A 22,982-nucleotide genomic window follows, 5' to 3' on the forward strand; every position below is an offset into this window, starting at 1 on the left:
TAGATCTGTTGACTTTCTTTGCAGAGTTCAAGCGTAGCATATATATATATATATATATATATATATATATATATATATATATATATATATATATATATATATATATATATATATATCTTCTTAACAATGTGACGAATAATTCACCCTCCCTGTTTGATGTTCATAGTTCGGTTTGCTAAATCAATCCGCTTAACACTTTCCAGATGGCCTAAAAACACATTAGTCTGTCTCATCTAAAGCGAGAGTGACATCAAGTTTTCTACTAGTCTACTAAAGAGTCTTGCTCTGTAGTCAAATCAATCGAGACAGTAAACTGCCTGTGTTGTTCTCTCTAATTCTTGCTATATAATGTTACAAACAACGTGATGTAGAAAAAGGACGACACAAGAGTATCTTCTTCTTGACCGTGCAGACAATAAGTACACTTATAATAGACCACTGAATGATACTTAATGCCCAGGGTCAGTCTAATTATTGTCTAAATGCATGATTTGAAGGGAAATTGTTGGGAACATTGATTCGAAATATGTAACAGGTCTATTTGTTTTCGTTGAATTTTTTTAGTTGATTACTCTTTTTTTTTTTCAAATCCACATATAGACCAGCCCATTACAATAACATTCTGAAACTTGCCTTACTCTCTTCAGTTAAGTGAAGCCAAATTCAGACAAATGTATTCAGTCATGTAGAATGCAGTCTAAAGGCTGTTCTGCCAAGAATAAATGGTCTCGAATAAACTGAAAAATACTCAGAGAGAAATGGCCATTAGTTAATATAGCCTATTATTTCATCAACAATATACTGTATATGTAAACCTACAGCTTTTCTGATAACCGTTTGCACAAATACGTGGCAAAGTAGATAATTAAGCAACCCAAGAATATGAAACATTTACCCTCTGCATTAGAAATGGAATATAGCTTACCAAAATGACACTTAGGCCAGTCATTTAGAAAGTTATTTACCAATATGAAATAGCCAGTGGTTAATTTAAAGTCAGCGGCTGTGATAGAGGAATTATAACACACTTTTTTCATGTAAGACCTATTCGAAGTACGAAATATGCGAAACATATTTGACTTTCGGACATTGTGTGTGTTTATAAAGCCTATAGACTGACATATATCCAGGTCGCTTAGTCCTTTCAAAAATACATAAATATTCATAAGCTACATGGGCCTACTGAAACAGTAATGTGATCTATTTATATTAAATTTACACTGAACGTAATTTTAATCATTATATAAAGTTTAGATAATTTGATCATTTAGATGCAGTTTAAAAGTCGGAGGTGTCTGTTTTTAATTGTGTTAGATGAGCCAAAGTTAAATACTTAAATGTGATTAGATTAAAATTTGTTTTAATTAACCCTCATAAATAATAACAATATATTAGTTTAAGCAATTTATTTCTGAATTATATGCGTAGCCAAATGTAGGTATTTTTTACTGAGATAATTTATTATTTTCCTCATAAAATTTTTTTAATGCTTTGACAGTTCACCACCAGTAAATCTGTGCTCTCCGTTAACAAAAACAACAACAACAGCAGTTTAATAATAATAATAATAATAATAATAATAATAATAATAATAATAATAATAATCATAATAGCAACAACAATAATAATAATAATAATAATAATAATAATAATAATAATAATAATAATAATAATAATAATAAAGCAGCCTTAATGCAGAACATTATTTCCGCTATACGTCATGAGATGTATTTATACCTCTAAACTGTTTCAGATCCCATTATAATTGTATATTTTATACTGTTAGTTCTAAAGAGCAAATGATCATTTCAAGTCAAGAAGTTTAGTTGTTTCAGCTATCACAATGATTGTTAACTTTAGCGGCGGTCGAATTACATTTACTTTCTGTTTACATTACTACATAATAATTAATAGTAGTTTAGTGCATTTTTAAATCATTATAAGACATATCTTCATCCACAATCCACATATTTCAGCGCCGTGGGTCCAATGTATACATTATGTAGATTTAGGAGCAACACAAAATAAAAAAATATGAAATATTCAAACACGTATATGTAAATTTAAAAATATATATATAGTAATTTATAAGTAATCATTTCACGAAAATGCAGATATTCGCGCGCACGCACACACACACACGCACGCACGCACGCACACACACACACACACACACACACACACACACACACACGTCGTTTTGTGTAAATAATATTAAACATAATATTCTATGTAATAAATATAATAATAAGCATTTGCTGACGTGCCCACAACCTGTGAATCTGATTCAGTGACTCACTAAATTTTAATCAGGTTATCAAATCAATCATCAAACCAGCCAATCCTCTTTAAAATGCTGTCTTTCTTTCGGCTAAGTAGGTTGAATAAATTGGCTGGCGATGGTTTAGCAATTTTCAGTATGTTATGTAGGTTCCCCGGCCAGTGGAACTCTATCCACAGCTGAGACTCTGCTTTGAAACGTCATTGTTTTCCAAAGGCCTAGAGAGGAGACCGGTCTGACACAGGCCCAGGCACTGCACTGAAACACAGATTTAAAACCAAAAGTCAAGGCCTCGCACCGAAGCGGCCGTCTTTAACGTGGACGGCGCGCTAAGCCACTTCGGAAAGTCCTCAGTCGGACTGTTTCTCTGATTTACAACGTGGCAGCGATACTGAGCAGAAAGCAGAGCTAGTAGGCCACACATTATTTATGCGGTCGATTCTCCAAACAGCCGAGGCTTTACTTCATTTTCTGCAGTCCCAACATGAACGGTTTGTTTCCTGTCCGCATATCTGGCGATTATTCGCTGTTCTGACACGTTTTGTTGAGTACAATTACATTTCTTCTCAACCACGATTAAATTAGCAGCCTATTAACTGCTTAATACGTGAAGAATTAGTCAATGTATTAACGTGTTTTGTAATGAGTTGCATAAGATTTTAATTTATAAATTACTTTTAAAAAACTGTGAATGAGTGCCATCTCAAAAAGTTTAAATCATTTTGTAACTTTTATTTATTTTTCGGCTATATATAGAAATCGACAAATAAATCTTAAGCTAGTTCTCTAATACAAACGTCCTTAATCCTTGGATTTGACTCTTCACCCAAATCACATTCAGGTTTTTCAATTACAAATACAGTACAAAAACAATTTATATAAACAGAACGTTAACTATACAGCTCTAAAGTGTGACATGTTTGTCTCCGTGTAAGAACTCTTAAACTATATACAAATCTTGTTTGTTTATATTGTTTCCGTGTGGCAAAAGGTCCCAGGCAGAATCCGTTCACAGAGCGAAGAACCCTCGAGAAACTCGTTTTATTCTAAGCTGCAGCTTTTACTTTTGTGTGTCTGGAGCTAGAAACTGCACTGGCTGACGTCTGACTTAGAAACTTCTGCTTTCATTGTCACTTTTCCAGCATGGGTTGATGCAATACTGCCACCTTCTGGACACATAGATCATCTACCCTCTGCATGACCGACACCCAACCCTGCATACACTGTGATTTAATCCCAAGATTATAAACATATTCTCTGTATTTCCGACGTTATTTAAAACATTCATATTGTGTATTCACAGCACATGCCTGACCGTTATACCTAATTTGACAGAATATCTTACACCGCAGACCTGATCCTCAGCATAATTGTCTCCAGAAGTCAATTGCGCACCGATTCAGTAAATGTTTATTCAGTTTTTAAACATATATTATGTATTATTATTCATCACTGGAGGAAATCGCTCGTTATCGACAGTTTCCTGCGGATATCAACCTTACTAGTCGACACACGGCCTATCGTGTTCGTAGTGTCGTAGTGTGTAATTGTCGCTGAGGTATAACGTTCGAGCTATGTTCAAAAGACAACAGCTGTTTACTGGTGCCAGCTTACATGCGCTTGTGTGTATGAGTGAGAGAGAGAGAGAGAGAGAGAGAGAGAGAGAGAGAGAGAGAGAGAGAGAGAGAGAGAGAGCTCTTGCCACGTGACACATCTCGCCAATGTCCTTCTGCAAAGCCACTCAGCATCATGGCTGCGGATGCTGCGGATGCTTTCCTCCCGCTCTGCATCCCGGCACCATGGCAGCTGCCGTTGCTGCTTCTCCTCGTCTCGCATTTTCCTGCTCACTCCTTCGGTCTGTTAGGCTTTCGTCCAGAGGACACGAGTCATGCACTATCTGTGCAAAACGGACTTCTAAGGGCGACCGAGGGAACGCGCTTCGTGTTGCGTGTGTACTACTCAGCGTCGCCGCAGAGGATGAACCGAAACTTGAGCTCCAGAGCGGACGCTACCACAGCGCCGTGGATTGCTTTTGTGGAGGAGCCGCAGCCGGGTCGAGAGGGTCAAGCGCACCCGAAGCGGAACTTATGTGTGGAAGAGAGCGCGCGAACGTCTGACATAGAGTTGCTGGGTTCGTTCAAGTCGGCCTCCAGCCAAAGCTCCATCCTCGTGGAGCTGCTGGCAAAAGACCTGCGGCGAGGTGAGAAAGTCAAATATTATTCAATGTGCGCCTTTGACGGGTCCAAGTGGGAGCACTTTAGGTCCAGGGACTTCTGGCTAGCGGTGGTCGAGCGGCCACCTCACGCGGACGGATGGCTTCAGGCGTCTCTTTCTGTGGTGTTGTTGGCACTGTCTGCTCTCTTCAGTGGACTTGTAATAAGCATGCTCGCCCTCGACCCCGTGGAACTGAAAGTGCTCCAAAACAGTGGCACAGAGAAGGAGCAGAAGTACGCGGGCAAGATCGAGTCCGTGCGCAAGCATGGCAACTACGTCCTCTGCACGTTGGTGCTGTGTAACGTGCTCACGAATACATTTTTAGTTGTTTGGATGTGCCAGATTCTCGGAGTCACGCCTCTGTCCACCGCCGCTTGCACTTTTCTGATCTTTTTCGTTGGGGAGATTCTACCGCATTCTGTTGCATCCAGACACGGGCTAGCCATAGCATCTAAAACCATCTGGCTCACTAGGTTGCTGATGCTGGTCACTTTTCCCATCACGTACCCGATAAGCAAACTATTAGATAACATGTTGCATCAAGAAATAAGTAACTTTTACACTCGTGAAAAGTTACTGGCGATGCTGCGCGTCACAGATCCCTACCATGACCTGGTGAAAGAGGAACTTAACATCATACAAGGAGCCCTCGAGCTTAGGACCAAAACTGTCGAGGATGTTCTGACCCCGCTTAATGACTGCTTCATGCTGGCTTCTGACGCCATCCTGGATTTCTACACAATGTCTGACATAATGCAGAGCGGTTATACTCGCATCCCTGTTTTTGAGAACGAGAGGTCTAACATTGTTGACATTCTGTTTGTCAAAGATCTGGCCTTTGTTGATCCAGATGACTGTACCTCACTTAAAACCATCACACAGTTCTACAAGCATCCTTTGCATTGTGTATTTAATGATACCAAGCTTGATGCAATGCTCGAGCAGTTCAAGAAAGGTAAGGATCAAAAACATGCAATAGTTAACTGGAGGTATACCTTACCTTAGAACTAATTATAAGGTGTCACAAATATATACGATATATTTTAAACAAAAACTGTACCTGTACAGTTACACACAATGCCTGCAAAAAATCTGGCTGCAAAATGTAGTAAGTTCCTATTTATCATTATAATGTAATGGATGAGTTTGATGAATTTATGAGTTGCTTTTCATTAAAAACTCAGTAAGTCAGCATTATATTATAGATGGAATTCAAATGAAATAGTAAGTGAATTAGTGCGCACTGTTGCACCAAAAGTAATTTTGAGTATCATTCCATCTGAGCTCTGTATTGTGGCTAGAACTAGATTTGATCTGTTTTGACATCTGGCATAAATTCATGCACTGGTGTATAGAACTGCGAAACAGCATTCACTGGATGTTATGTAACACTGGCTTATCCAGATTGCCGGTATCTACTGTGCAGAAATGATTTTAATTCTGTTTCAAGAAACACAGTAGATAGTAGAACCACTAAACTTACTGCCTTATTATATATGAGCACATAGTTATACATGCTGAAAGACATTTTCTATTGGAATTGAGAGATTAGCATATACACATGTATTTTACTTTTCTGTAAAAAAAAAAAAAAAAAGACAACCAGATCTGCATTGCGGGACACTGAATGAGCAGAACCTCAGGGCAAATTAAACTTCCTACAGTGACCTTTCTCCCAATCACTATCTCAGCTTCGGGCTATGGGGATAAAATGTCAGGGGTTCTAGTGAGGAAGACTTTGTCTCTCTCAAACTGAGCTCCCCAAGCATTAGACTTTGAAGCTACTACCCCCCTCTGCTTCCACTAAATGTATTATAAGGGAAATCATGAAATATGCAAGATCAACCTTTTCTTCTTTTAGAGTTAGGAGGGGGCGGTTAAGTGACATCATAATTGATGGTGCTTCATAGAAAAGAAATTAGCAGTCTTCCACTGCAGTAAGTATGGAATGAAATAAATATATCATTATCATACCATAACATGTTATCTCATCTTCCAAAACCAGGCAGATGATACATTATTTGTATTAATGCATTAATTGTCAATAAAATGTCTTTGGACATTCTTACAGTTTCTGTAAGAATTAATGGGTTCCTTTAAGCACATGTCAGATTATCTTCATCCAAAATTTGTTAAAATGTTCTGTGTTGTAGAGTGGATATGTGTTTGGTGTTGCAAAATTCTAGTTATGTATGTAACTTTCCCATCTTGCTCATGTGCACAAGCATGCCATAAGCCATATTTTCCTGGAACCTTCTTATTAAACTATTTTCTCATAGACACAGGTTCCCAAATGACAGTGAACACTGATAATATGTTGATTTCATACCACTGAAAGCAGAAATGTTAGCCTTGTAGAACCTGGAAAAGGTGCACAGTGACACCCGTAGAGAAGTAGTCAAAAGGTCTTGAAGCAGGTATCCTTCAATAGAGGAATATACATCCATCACCCACAGATCCAGTCTCTGTTTAGACAAGGTGATCTCATTTATGTCCTCTGTGACAGATGACTGGTTGGTGGGATTATTGCATGGATTATGTTTGGTCTAAACAGTACCTTAGAGAGCATGCTGCTTATATCAAGAAACAGGTTTGTCTTCATGAAATGCTGGAAGATCAGTTGACTGGTTTACAAAATTGTGAAGTATAACCTGGAAATAAATCTTGGGTTTAACCAGAGGTCAGATTGGCCCTCATGGGCATATTCAAGGTGATTTTTTTGGCAAAGCATACAAATCTCCCACTCTTTTTACAAATGTGATGCCACCAAAAATATTGGCAGATTAAGATTGTACTGGCAATCTCTCAGGGCTATATAATAGGAACTGTAATGGATGGAATTATGTTGTTATTTTTACAATATGTTTATGAGCCCCCAAAGAGATGCCACCCATAGTGCTGTTGACATGCTGCAGTACCCACCAATAATACCTTTAATGTGGATGAGGATTTGCTACTGTTTTGCAGTCCCTGAATAAATATTGCAGAAATCAGGGAGTGCAGAGGAGCTAGCTGATTAGGTGCACACTGTTTTTGGAAAAGCTTCCTACTAAAGGCATACAAGTCCTAGGTACTTTTTTGTGGTCAGGAAATGTTCCTGATCTGCAATGTATTAGCAGTCAACTGTGTCATTCTAAAGGGCCAAACCCACAGGAACAGGTGACCTGGCTGGGGCTGCTAAAAATTTTCACCAATTTGACATAGCAGTTCTGCTTGGGGACAAATTTGCCAGGTTGTTTTGGACCACTATTTATAGACCAAGGCCTTACCATTGCCTAGTTACTGAAATCCATGAACCATGTGAACAATAAGCAGTAGAAGCATACAGTAGATGGCAGGGCCACCATGTTAGTTGGTACTCAAGTAAACCCCTTCAGCCCTCTGTTCTCCATGGTATCACACTACCCTCCAGCCAGTTCTTAATTCTACCAATGCTTGTGTTTTCTAAGGGTTTTCACTTTAATATTATATAATATTTTTTGTTTAATTTTTTTGCCATTTGAAAAGCACAGATTTTATCTTCAAATAATAAAGGAAAATTGTAAGTAAAAATGAGAACCATTATTAAATACTACTATTGTCATATTTACATGCATCCTAAGGCTTAATAGCATATGTATTTTGCAGAAGTAGTATATCTTGTGATTTTTTTTGTGTGATAAATCTCCTCAAGCACTCTCAGGTCATCTATAATTAGATTAGTGGTTTGATCAAGTAATTTATCTCAATGTTTAATTGTGCTTTAACTTGACTTCTTTACCTAAATATTTAAATTCTCTGGAGCACCAGTCTTTGTGTTTAATTACAGTTCATATTTTTGTCTTGTATAAACACAGTGTGTAAGATTCGGTTGAAGTTTTGCAATACACTTTGATTTGTGAGGTTAAATGACATGTTATTGATGTTTATTTTATAGAAGCATCAAGTCAATTTAAACAGACATAAGCCTTCATTTCACTTTCTGTGCTAGAACACTTAAATGCTACTACAATGCTACTACAGCTAAGTGGGGATAGCAACATATTTTTATTAATTCATTAAATCATTTATTAATGCATTAGTAACATAAAGATGTCACGATTTCAGAATTGTGTTCTTTGTGATTAGGTCTACAGTCCACGTGTAATTAAATATTCATGTTTCATAATGGGGGTTTTCTCTTTAGTCTTTCCTTCAAACTGCATGGTTATGGCACAAATAACTTTGTTTACAACGACATTTGTAGGAATACAATAGTATTTTCCCCATTAATAATATCATAATGTCTAGAGTAGAGGGCTGACTTTTAGAAATTTTGCCATTATCTTCAGTTTGCTGATATTTGTAGCATCTGTTATCTGTTCTTCATTAACATATTTCAGATGCACATGTAAACTAATGCAAAAGACAACTGTATAAGTATCATAGCAATGGAGGTCATGCATGTTGTGGAAAGGATTTGAGTAGGTTTGCTTTGAAGATTATTCAGTGATCAGCACCATTGAAGCAGGTAATTCGTCGCAGCCATTTGAGCAAGTTACAGGTCAAAAAGAGTTTATAGTCAGTTTTATAATAGCCCTGGAATATGGCAGCATTTAGCCCATAAAAGAGACAGCAAATGATTATAATTCTATGCTTAAGCATAATCAGACATTTTCAAAAGAAATTCCAGATGTCTCAAATGTTACATAAATGTTCCAAGTATTGCTTCCTGGTCCAATGATCTTTATTGTCATAAACTCTCATCATGATCTTGATTAGTATAGTGGAGTGTAATCAGAAGTGAAGTTTTGTCAATAAAACCCCATATGCAAATCACATATGCCTGGCCAAAGACACAATATGGTGCATTATTTGCTTTTCATCTATGGCCAAATTTTCTCTTATTATTTGAAAGGTATTTTTAATAGGCAGTCCTTCATATTTATCTTATTACACATTGTTATTTTACCACAATGAAGAATCAAACATCTCAAATGTGCACTTTTGGTGCTGTAAGCATTATTGAGCTTATTTGCTGGCGCAGCAGCAAAGGGAATTGCAGGGACTTTCATGTGGATTCCCTTGAGGTTTTTTTGCATGTGCATGTTGTTGCGTATGCAGATGTTATATAATAGAGGAGTGATGTAATGCAGCTCCCTTGACTAGCTCAAGGCTGATTTCTTAGTGATGCCTTATGTGCCCCTTTACCTGAAATGCTCCACATCACTCTGTCTGACCTCGATTACAAATATAAGAACTGTTCGATTTAAACTTGATCATAGGGCCAGACTGATGTGTGGTCTTCTGCTCTGAGGTGAAAGAGACTGGATTATATCATATTATGAGAATAGATATTCCAAATCTGTCCATCTGAACACTCCCACTGGAGTTGAATTAATTCTATGTATGTACCCTAAAAAAACTGCGCTGTGATTACAGCACTGTGCTGCATCGACACTCATGGGTTTTCTGGGAAGCTAGTAATTAGTTCTGACAGCTGAGTGCACATTTAAAAGCAGACTTTTTTGCTGAAGGGTTTTTGTGCATGGTTGTTGTTCATGGTGTGGTTAAATCTGTCAGTAGGGCCAGGCTTCCCAAACCTCATTGCATAATTCCCCACTGTTTATGTAAGTCTGAATCACCAAAAGTCAGAACTGGGGCTGATTTATTTCTATCATCGTAATCTAAATCATCTAAATAATAAGATGTCTCATAGTCAGTCTTCTGCAGCAATATGAAATAGCCTGAGTTGTTTTATAGAGGTCTGCAGTTTAAATTGTTCTACTGAATAGAAATACAAATACAACTGAACAAAAATGCATTATCTATGCTTATATACTCATTTTTCTATTCTTATATACTCTTATAAATATTTTTTTAGTGCTTTTGAAGCTGTGATTAACAATATTTTTTCTGCTCTGATACATTTCTACATTTAACATCCTCTTTAACAGGGAAAAGCCACTTGGCCATAGTGCAGCGAGTCAACAATGAGGGAGAAGGGGACCCTTTCTATGAGGTCATGGGAATTGTCACTTTGGAAGATGTTATTGAAGAGATTATCAAGTCAGAGATTGTGGATGAGACTGACTTGTACAGTAAGTGTTATGCTTTCTGAAAATTCCTAGATGCAATTATTTGTTTTTTGGGGGGGCTCACCATTACCCCCTCTTTAGAGCATCATTGAGTTAAGCATTAATACATACTTCACTATGTAATGAGGTCCCATAAAGTATGAAGATGTAAATGAACATCACAGAGGAAATGCAAAAGATATATGAATATATAACAAGAAAGACAAAAAGGAAGACAAATACATTATGTAGCAGTATGTTTTTATATTTTGGTAGACATTTTGTCAGAAATGAGCAATTGAAGTAAGAAATATGCTTTTCTCATGTAGATAAGTCTTTCAAAACATAAAAAATAGGTAGTTCATTTTGGTTATTAGGGTTAAGGATAAATTTGTGTATAGGCATAACATTCATTAGCTGTATTAATAATTATGTCAGGGAAAGGTTCTTACAAGGATGGTAAGAAGTCTGTGTGTATAAACCTACAGATTTGTGTGTGGCTGTGGCTATGAGTGCAGTCTTGTTGTGAGTGGTTATTCTCGTTCAGTAGTAAAGGTTATCTGATGCAGAAAACTGCTATTTTTGGTATTATTATCATTTCCATAAAAGGTCTTCTATTACTGAGAGAAAATGGGAGCTGTGTATCTTACATTGGAGGTTGTTCTTTATTTTTTGATCAATGGATTAAAGTTGCTCTGACAGCTGGGAAGATATTTTGCCCAAATATGTAATTTGGTCAGTGCTTATGGGATTGGTTGGAATATGGATTGCAGTGTCCGATAAACTGAAAGGGAGGAGAGTTGTTTTTCAATGGGCTGGATAGTGTCTTATACTGAGGATAAATAAAAGACTAAAATATTTTCTATGGCTGATTTTATATTAAATGTTAGATATGTTTGATGTTTATATATTGGTGCGTGTATATATATAGTAGCTAGAGCTAATGGTTAAATAAAAATGTGTATGTTTTGTACCTCTGTGCTACGCTTGTCTGTTTGTATGATGGATGGTTACTGCAAACATCAGATTTGTCAAACTGAATCTAGACATTAGTTCAATTTTACCATCTTGTAAACTCTCAAGATATCCAGTTATTTTCCATGATTAGACAGAGTTCGACTGAATAGATCAGTACAGAATATGTTTAATCAGACATTCTCTAAAACTCTATTTTTATACGTCATTAGTTTATTTTCACTGGCTGAATCATGCATATTTTTTAACCTCTAAATAAGTTTATATAATGAAATTCATGCATGTTTCCCTCTGTGCATTCCTGTGTCTTTGTAGCTGATAACCGAACTAAAAGGCGAGTGTCTCACCATGAGAGGAAACAGCAAGATTTTTCCATTTTCAAAATTTCTGAAAGTGAAATGAAAGTAAAGGTCTCCCCTCAGCTGTTGCTGGCTACACATCGCTTCCTGGCCACAGGTACCTTCCATGAGACGCAGCGTAACAAGAAAAGAGCTTAAGAACATATGCTTGTACAATTAGACAATTATGTCGTATCTTATACGACATTTGCACACAATATACTGAACACAGTGGCTCAAGCTTTTTCTCCCTGTTTCCTTCCAGAAGTGGAGCCTTTCAAGTCCACTTACATTTCAGAAAAGATCTTGCTAAGGCTCATTAAGCATCCAAGTGTTGTACAGGAGCTGAAGTTTGATGAGAAGAAAAAGAAATCACCAAAGCATTACCTCTACCAGCGCAACAAACCTGTTGATTACTTTGTGCTAATTTTGCAGGTAAATATATCTAGGTTATGGGAAGCACTCTAATCATAACATGGTGAAATTTTGACATTTTTGCAATATTGTACAATCAAGAGCGGGGTTGTACATATATTTTGTTTATTTTAGTTCCGTCAACAAAAAGAGTTACCAAAGAATCTACAGCTGGATAAAGCATTGTGTTTTACTATGTAAAGACTGACCTACAGCCCATAGCCAGTGTATTAACAAGTTTAGTGTAATGAGCTGCTGCTGGAATCTGCATTTATCTGCTTACACGGACAGGCAGAGTGAAATATACCAGTGCTGTTGTACTAAATATCTGCACTCTTTTAACCTCTTGTCAAATCAAATAAGTGTAACGAACTGTTGTATAATCTAAGAAGTCTAACTGTTGTATAATCTAAAAAGTCTCTCTTATGCTCATATCTCACTCACAGATAAAGTCTGGTTTCACCCAAAAGTGAGAACTGGATTCAAAGATTTATTTCCATTGAACAATCTGTCTAAATGCAGCTGCTATTTATTTATCTCATATGCACTGAATTTAATATGCAGTAAATTGAAAAAATATATATATATAAATAACAAGCCTTAGTCATGCAGACAACTCAGACTATTCAGATTATTCTGAATTCGCATCAAACCAAGTTATTCCAAGTTTAGAATAATAGCCCTTATTTTATTTTTATTTTTATTTATTTATATTTTAAAGAAAAGCAGTTAACATTTGTAGAAGATTAGAATCCATTATTTAAGCAATACCGCATGTGCGGCTTTTATCTTCCCACAGAACCACAGGCTTAGTGCCACAGGTAATCACAGACATGACGACATTCAGTATACTGTAACTGCACAATTACAAGGTTAAAATAGTTTTTATACAACAGCTCTATAAACAAGGAATTAATATAAATAATAGTTGACAAGGGGGCACGGTGGCTTAGTGGTTAGCACGTTCGCCTCACACCTCCAGTGTTGAGGGTTCAATTCCCGCCTCCACTTTGTGTGTGTGGAGTTTGCATGTTCTCCCTGTGCCTCGGGGGTTTCCTCCGGGTACTCCGGTTTCCTCTCCTGGTCCAAAGACATGCATGGTAGGTTGATTGGCATCTCTGGAAAATTGTCCATAGTATGTGATAGCGTGAGTGAATGAGAGAGTGTGTGTCTCTGTCTTATAGAGTGTAATAGAATGCAAATTTATTGCTGATAAATTTAGACAGTTTGCTTCTCTTAGTCTCTTACTTAATTTCCCAAATGTACATGGAAACGTTTAGGTTTTTCTCTTAACATAAATCAAAAAAGAAAAATATTTATTGTGTAATTCAGTTACAACATCTTTAGGCAGAAGTGAAATTCAGCCAAAGCAACATTTAATGGATTTTCCTAGCCCACCTCATATATGGTGGAAAACAGTGCAATGGAAAGCCAGAATTATTTAATCGGGAAATTAAGGAAAGTAGGTTTATGTATATCATGTAAACTGGTGTTGAAGTTTGTTCAGCTGGATTAGGGGAAAAGATTATTTTATTCACGTTCAACATTTCTATTTATGTTCCTACATTTCCAGTTATGGCATTTGGTAGACGTTCTTATCCAGAACAACATATAGAAGTGCTTTAAAGTCTTATCCTGATCAATAAATCAATAAATACATCCTGATGCTGGTTCACTAGGTCACAAACTAAGAGTTCTATCAGTCCAAATAAACTTCTTCTGGAGGTAATGTAGTATAAAGAACACAGACGACACAGGAATTTTTTTATCTTCAGTTTCCACAATTGAAGCCTGAAAGGGTTTTGAAAGATGCTTGGTGTTCTCTTGTACTACAGGGTCGAGTGGAGGTAGAGATCGGAAAAGAAGCACTGAAGTTTGAAAACGGTCCTTTCACATACTATGGCATGCCTGCTATCATGGCTGTATTGCCTACAGGTAAGCTCTGTTTATTAGGACATCATTATCTTTTATGAGATATTTTAACCAAAGGTCCAACTGATGTGCCAGACACAGTACATAATTAAGACAATTGCAACTAGATTGCACTGCTATGTAAACCTTATGGCAGAAAACTGGAGTAATTAAAGAGGCCAGTTCTTTGAAAAAATGTCACACAGTTGCATTATTTTTAATTTTACAAAAATAGGAATCTGGAAAAAGCAGATCTTCGAAATCCTTTTGCATAAATACAATAAGCACAACATTATTTTTTCTTTTTGTGGTTCAATTTGTTTCAAAATTTGCTAAACAGAGCTACACTTCACCTAAAAACATTCACATAATGCCTGTGGATGTCACTGCTGAGTTACTCATGCTCATAGTCTGGATAAAATATATATAGAAAGAGCATCATTATGCTCACCATTGCATCATTGCCATCTGTCAGTCTAACTAATTGAGTAGATGCAGATTTTAAAAAGTTGTAAAAGGGATGAAGAATTTTACAGCTCTTTGCAACCACACTATGCATTCAGTATAACTTATGTAGTTATTATTTTAATTTGTTTATCTAAAATTAATGAGTGGGAGGATGGTGGTTAAATTAAATTAAAATGTTCTGTAGCTGTTAAAGTACTATCTGTCATAACGAATGGCAACACAGGCAGTAAAGTGACTTGCTGTATCTGATTCAGTTCACAGGTCACCATCACGGAGTAGTGGACTAAATCACTCAGACACCACCATCCATGCGGGGAGCTTGAGTCAGTTGAGCATAGGCGGAGGGGCTTACCTACCAGACTACACTGTTCGCCAGCTCACCGACCTGCAGATCATCAAGGTTATCACTCAAATAAACACACAGAATCATAGGGAATATATTTACCTACTGATAGGTACAGAATACCTATGCTTGGATAATTCAGAGCATTTTTTGGTAATATTAACAAGTTAGAGTCAAATTTCTAAAGGTTTTTTCTTTTGCAGATAGTTCTTCATCATTCTCTTGATGATCTAACATTGTTTCAGTGTCTCATGACAAATCAGTCTTGCTATACTGAATGATTCTGTGAAAATATAAAGAGTGTGATGTGCTATTAGCTGCTTCTGTACAGATAAACTCTATTAATCTTATTTAGGTCACTCGTAACCACTACCAGAATGCTCTAACAGCTACGCGGATGGACAGCTCTCCTCAAACCCCTGATGCAGACATCCAGGCTGGAGGAGAGAGGACCACAATTCCAGAAACACGCTCCAACAGCATTGCGCTGCCCCTTCCCCGTTCAAACCTCCACACACACCACTTCAGACACCCCCACAGCACCTCCATGCTCAACGAGAGGAACCGTATCGTCCGTGAGTTCATGACTGTCTTCAATGAGATTTACCTTATTTAGTGGAAAATATATAATTGAGAATTAGAAACAATAGTTTGAACATATATCACTAAAGCATCTGTCTTAGTTAGCAGTTATTGCTTTAGAAATAATAGTCATGTTAAAATCATAAACTATTGTTTTTAATTCTCAATTATATATTATTACTATATATTATTATATATATTACCTAGTCAAGTAATATCTATTATAATTTTCGTTACAACTATGATCAATTAACCCTGCTTTGTAACACAGCATTATATTATAGTAAATAAGGCACTGAGTGGCCATATTGTAGTCAGATTTTGTGTTTAATTTGGAGAATGTGCTAAACCTCACTTGGCCTCTTCCTGTAGGGAGTAAATCAGATGGACAGAAGAGCCCCAGCGACTCAGTGTTTTTGCGCATGGATGAAATCCCACACATGAGGACGGAGCGTCTAGAGGAGAAAGAAGGGGCTGGTGGGTGAAACTATCACCATCATATTCTACATAAACACGACATATCACTACTCCAGGAAATGAGAGAAGAGTCAATCCAAATCAGTCTGAAAGCAAAGTTACTGTATTAAAATTGAAATGAAAGAATTTTTAACAAATACAGCTCTTCTTCATTGTTTGCCCTAAAATCACATCCTTCAATCATACCTAACCTCAAACACCTGAAGGTTTGTGCATTCGGAGGAGCTTTCTAAATTTACAAGCAAGAGGATTAATAGACAAGTACAGCTATTGGTTGGTTGGTAATTGTTAAAAAAAAACAAAAAAAAAAAACAAGTACAGCTTTTCATGAGTGGCTGAATGTTAGCAATCAGTGATATTGATTTTTAACCGCATTTACAAAATGAGGTGACACAGGGACTGATGATTTTCCTCTGAGCATCTGTAATTGACACCTATAATAGATGAAAACATTGCAAAATATCACTAAAAATATTCAGACTTTAATTAATTGAACTTGCTATTAAAACAAATTGTATCACACCAGCGACGGTAGTCACCAGATGCTCTTGAGAAATGGGGCTAGCTATCAGTAAGTAAACTGTTAAACACTGGAAAGACTGTTTGACATGCTGCTAGGGAGGGAGATGCATGGCTTCCAGGCTCTGTTTATATGACCCATGCAGGAATGCTGACACCAGACACCACAAGTCATCTCAGCAGTGCATGTTGTGGCTGGAGGTTAGCAGGAGCAACTAAATCAGGGATTACAAAAACAAAGTTTGTAAATAGAGATTCTATTCTCAGTGGAGAAAAGTAGAGAAGAGAATCTATCCGATTGCTTGTATTTTCTTTCTTTTTCTCTGCCTAGATACTGAGGATGTACCAAAAGAATCAGGCTTGTCTTCATCTCAACTGATCAGCTCTCACTCTCTGAATGGATCAGATGATAACCTGGGCAAGAAGTTGCTGCGCAAACTAAGTTATTATTCTAACAACACATGCACGCACACAGCCATTGCTGATGGCAGCAGTATCTTAGCAACCACACACTGTCATTCTGCTGCAGCCCACACATTGCTTTATCAAACATGACATGCTCATGCACACATGTGACTCACACATCATGTGAGTCTCGCTTAATGAGGTGTTTAGAAATCTGCTGTCAATAATCATGTATTGTCAGGTGTTATTGAATAATACTGTACAGAATTTCCATGAGAATGAAATATCAGCCATTTATTTTCTTTCGTTTTTAAAGCACAGGAATTAATGGTGGGTTTTCTGTATCCAGGTAACAAGAAACGGAAAAAGTCACGTGATGGAGAAAAGCTAGTCAAGGACATTTGTGAACTGTCCCAGGTGAAGACCTAGCATTAGAACAATATGTTCACCCCTTGTCTGTCTCACAGTACTACATCTCCCACCAATGTGAAACCTCCTAGACCTCCTAAACCATCCTGACAGACTTCGAAAAAGAAAAGGAGATTAATGTGGACAGAATTGTCCACTATGGAAGATGAATGATAAGACCTTGCTGTCATTATTTTATCTTGCTTTTTCATGTTGGAAGCTCTTGAGTTGCATAAAGTCCTGAATACATCAGGACATGGTGTGCTTTCTCACACCAGTAACATTACCCAGCCTTCCCAGCCCAGGTTTTGTGACGTGGAGTGGAAACATCAAATATTCAAGACACAAACATTGTGTGCTTACATTTTTAAGGTACCACTTTTTTCAGTACTGTGTACTATTTAAAGGCTTTTTGCTGATGATGTCATCTCCAGTCACTGGGGTGATTTCACATAAACCTCTACAAGCTTACAAGCACAAGCCTGCAGAGTTTAATTAATCATCTCAGCTACAGCAAGACATAGCCATCTGACAGGTTTTATAAACATGATACTTCTTCAGTATTACTTTAAAAGAATTAATTAGTGTTTGTTTCTTCATTGAGAGATATTAGCAAGGCTGTGTCAGGAACTGTTTAAGATAGTTTAGTGATAACGGAGCACTTTAAGTGAAAGTTGATCCTTGTATTTAGTTGAATAGTTTACTCAAGGTGTTGATATGGGGGAAGTGAATGAAGCTGCCTATATTAGGTAAGTGTTATTCTCTCTCTCCCTCTCTTTGTACAAAGCTCTTAGCCAAATCAGTAATTTTAGAGTGCTGGAAGATTGCACGGAGCATTATTCATATACATACAGGATGCTTAAAAGTCTAAGCACATCCAGTCAACAGGTTTTACATTAAGAGTGTAATAATATAAAGTTTAACAGCATGCATTTGTTAAATATTGCCCCACAATTTAAAAAACAGAAAAAAAGCCATATCCTGATTACACTTAAATGCTTCAGAAACCTTGGTCTATGAATATATATATATATATATATATATATATATATATATATATATATATATATATATATATATATATATATATATATATACATATATATATGTATATACATATATATATACATACATATATATATATACACACACACACACACACACACACACATACACACAAACAACAAACAGTGCTTAAAAGTTTTCATACCTTGGGATAATTTTTAAGATGTATACAATTAAAAAAAAAACAAACGAGTGAGCAGGAAAAACAAATTAATTTTGTTTCTTAAAGGACTTAATTTAATAAGTAAGTCATAACATAATGGCACAATCGAATAAAACATAACAAAAAAGAAAATAATCACGTGTCCATCTGTGTATTGCCCCCTTTAGCATCAATGATGGCATGCAGTTTTTTGTAATAATTGTGCATGAGGTCTTTAATCGTCTCAGGTGGTGTAGTTGCCATTTCTTTTTGTAAAAATGACTCCAGTTCCTTAAATTTTTGAGAATTTCTGCATGTTTGAGATCTCCCCAAAGCGGCTTCAGAACCTTCAACTCCATTTTTTCTTCTGTAGCCATTGGAGGGTCAACCTTTCCTTGTGCTTTGGATCACTGTCATGTTGGAACATCCAAGAGCGTCCCATGTCTAGCTTTCGTGCTGTAGAATGCAAATTGGCTGCCAGTGTTTTCTGAAAATGTGCTGTATTCATCTTGCCATCATTTTTTTTACTAATTTCCCTGCTCCACTGGAGCTCACACAGCCATAAAACATCAGATCCACCACCATGCTTTAGAGTGGGGATGGTGTACTTTTCACCATAGACTCTTCTCCAAACATGGCGTTTATGGTTGTGACTATAAAACTTCACTCCATCACTCCAAAGGTCTTATCACTCCAAATGACTTTGCTCCAGAAGATGTGAGGCTTGTCTAGGTGCTGTCTGGTGTACTGAAGCTGGGTCTTTTTGTGGCATGGGTACAGGAACAGCTTGCTCAACCATGCAGATGATTTGTGTTCCTCCCTACCTCCTTATTGTGTTACTTGAAACAACACCACCACCACTTTTTTCCAGAGCAGCCTGGATGTCTCTTAAAGTTGTCCGTGGGTTTTTCTTTGCATCCTGAACAATTTATCCTGCAGTAGTGGGTGAAATCTTTCTTGGTCTACTTGACCACAGCTTAGTATCAACAGAAACTCTTATTTTCCACCTCTTTATCAGAGTTTGAACAGTACTGACTGGCATTTTCAAGTGTTGAGATATCTTTTTATATCCTTTTCCTGCAGTATAAAGTTCAACTACCTTATTATGCAGGTCCATTGGCAGTTATTCTGCCATGGTACAGTATTCAGCCAAGTCAATGTATCATCTCATGAGCTGAGAAACTCACTGACTATTAATGCACAGACACTAATTACAATTACAATGAGTCACAAGTGTGGAAACTTCCCTTTAATAGCCATTTAAAACTCTGCTTGTCAACCTGTGTTTTTATAATGTGGCCAAACCTTCAAGGATATGTCAACTTCTGATCAAGGTTGTTTAGGTGACTTCAGTTATGTTCATTAGGTTTTGAAAAGGAGTCAAACAACTATGTGATAATTAATAACTTCACGTGACCACTATCCTTAAATAAATATTTCTTTCAGGGTATGCAAACTTTTAAGCACATTTGTTTGTGTGTGTGTATATATATATATATATATATATATATATATATATATATATATATATATATATATATATATATATAGTATCTCACAGAAGTGAGTACACTCCTCACATTTTTGTAAATGTTTTATTATATCTTATCATGTGACAACACTGAAGAAATGACACTTTGCTTCAATGTAAAGTAGTGAGTGAAAATGTAAGTGATAATGTCCAAATTGAGCCCAAAGTGTCAATATTTTGTGTGGCCACTATCATTTTCCAGCACTGCCTTAATCCTCTTGGGCATATAGTTCACCAGAGCATCACAGGTTGCCACTGGAGTTCTCTTTCACTCCTCCATGATGACATCACTGAGCTGGTGGATGTTAGAGACCTTGTGCTCTTCCGCCTTCCATTTGTGGATGCCCCAAAGATGCTCAGTAGGGTTTAGGTCTGGAGACATGCTTGGCTAGTCCATCACCTTTACCCTCAGCTTCTTTAGCATGGCAGTCTTGGAGGTGTGTTTGGGGTCGTTATCATGTTGGAATACTGCCCTGCATTCCAGTCTCCGAAGGAAGGGGATCAAGCTCTGCTTCAGTATGACACAGTACATGTTGGCATTCATAGTTCCCTTAATGAACTGTAGCTGCCCAGTGCCGGCAGCACTCATGCAGCCACAAATCATGACACTCCCAGCACCATGCTTGACTGTAGGCAAGACACACTTGTCTTTGTATACCTCACCTGGTTTCCGCCACACACGCTTGACTCCATCTGAACCAAATAAGTTTATCTTGGTCTCATCAGACCACAGGACATGGTTCCAGTAATCCATGTCCTTAGTCTGCTTGTCTTCAGCAAACTGTTTATGTGCTTTCTTGTGAATAATCTTTAGAAGTGGATTCTTTCTGGGACGACAGCCATGCAGACCAATTTGATGCAATGTGCGGCATATGGTCTGAGCACTGACAGGCTGTCCTCCCTCCCCTTCAACCTCTGCAGCTATGCTGGCAGCATTCATACATCTGTTTCCCAAACACAACCTCTGAATATGACGCTGACCACATGCTCACAACTTCTTTGGCTGACCATAACGAGGCCTGTTCCGAGTGGAACCTGACCTGTTAAACCACTGTATAGTCTTGGCCATTGTGCTGCATCTCAGTTTCAGGGTCTTGGCAATCTTCTTATATCCTACGGCACCTTTATGTAGAGCAACTTTTTTTTTTTTTCAGATCCTCAGAGAGTTCTTTGCCATGACGTGTAATGTTGAACTTACAGTTACCAGTATGAGAGAGTGAGAGCGATAACACCAAATTTAACATCTGCTCCCCATTCACACCTGAGACCTTGTAACACTAATGAGTCACATGACCCTGGGGAGACCCAACTGGGCCCAATTTGGACATTTTCACTTAGGGGTGTACTCACTTTTGTGGCCAGCGGTTTAGACATTAATGGCTGAGTGTTGAGTTAATTTGAAGGAACAGCAAATTTACACTGTTATACAAGCTTTACACTCACTACTTTACATTGTAGCAAAGTGTCATTTCTTTAGTGTTGTCACATTATTTACAAAAATGTGAGAGATGTACACACTTCTGTGACATACTGTATATATATATATATATATATATATATATATATATATATATATATATATATATATATATATATATATACACACACACACACACTCCTGAACTATTCACACATAGTATAATAATATATAAGGTTCTGCCATCTTTAAAGCTGTGCTTGGAATAACAGCTAATGCTAGTGAATAGCTTACTCCTGTCTATGTTCCTTTAGCTTATAACTCTAGGAATGCTGCCCATGCCGCTGATCAGTTGCATTCATGTCTCTTAAAAACAGCAGAGTTACAATAACAAAGGTGCCATTTCCATATCACTGCCATCAATTCACCAGCATGTTGTATTCATGCTATGCTATATCAGTTATAGTTCATGCCTGCCAGTGTTACTAACTGATATATTGCAGGGGTGAGTAGCATGGCACTTATAAATAAGGATTTAAAAAGGAGATGATTTGCATGTCAAGCACTGCTATGATGTTTTTCATTTTTTACTACCCTTCACCACCCACAACCTTTCCTGTCCTGCATGCATGGAGCAAGCATCAGTAACCTACACTGTAGCTAATGAGAACTGAGAGGTCTGCATAAAGCGCACACACCCAGGAGATCTGCAGTGCCTCTGAGTTGCTAGGAATAGATGATGGCATTCAAACCGATCCCATCAGTTTACAGCACAGTGAAACAAAGACTCAGGCTGGCAACTACAACACGTCCTTGATATCCCTCAATTAGCTATTTATAGTAATAAGCAATAACAAAGGTGTATGATTAATAACCCCTTTTCTACTGAATTATTGGAATCTTGTGTTTTATGAAAAGGCGCCTGTCTGCGGTGCTGCTGCTCTCAGGTCACGTGGACTGACATTCTGTTGTGCAATACAGTAAGCTGACTCTGCTTTACTGAGAGCACATGACACAGCAGAGCTGGAGAAAGTGTTCTTGGACCCATTGCTGCATTGCAGGCATAGAAACATGTGACACAGGCTGACGTCTGGGCCCAGCCCCTTTCCACAAGTACACACCCACACAATCTCTCTCACACACAATCCAGTAGCTTCAGGGAGTTGCAGAAGCAGTTCACTAACTAAGCTACAATCTACTGGCAGAGCACAAGATTGCATCTCCCTGTCAGTTTAATTCTGACAATGCCTAAAGCAAAGCCTTATAGCCGATCAGTACATCTAAAGGCAGTGGAAAAATATAGTCTGAGAAGTTATTTCTCCCATGTTCTCTCAGTAAAGTTTGCAAGCAATGGCAGAAGAATAAATAAAGTTGATTTAAGAATATAGTGTTTATAAAGAAATATTTAGAATGAGTATATAAGAAATATAAGAAATTTTCAGTGTATGAAAACTATA

General features: G+C 37.3%; 1 protein-coding gene across 1 annotated transcript; it reads left to right on the forward strand.

The window, feature by feature from the left end:
* The first annotated feature begins 3,944 nt into the window (after positions 1-3,944).
* On the forward strand, positions 3,945-17,656 carry LOC113639767 (metal transporter CNNM1). Its single transcript, XM_027141864.2, has 10 exons — positions 3,945-5,450; positions 10,411-10,554; positions 11,821-11,961; positions 12,109-12,278; positions 14,093-14,192; positions 14,891-15,036; positions 15,335-15,554; positions 15,934-16,038; positions 16,889-16,999; positions 17,312-17,656. Exons 1-10 carry the CDS (start codon positions 4,031-4,033, stop codon positions 17,389-17,391), a joined length of 2,637 nt encoding a protein of 878 aa, XP_026997665.1. The 5' UTR covers positions 3,945-4,030; the 3' UTR covers positions 17,392-17,656.
* The last annotated feature ends 5,326 nt before the right edge of the window (positions 17,657-22,982 follow it).

Source organism: Tachysurus fulvidraco, chromosome 4, assembly GCF_022655615.1.
Source record: "Tachysurus fulvidraco isolate hzauxx_2018 chromosome 4, HZAU_PFXX_2.0, whole genome shotgun sequence".
Lineage (NCBI taxonomy): Eukaryota > Metazoa > Chordata > Actinopteri > Siluriformes > Bagridae > Tachysurus > Tachysurus fulvidraco.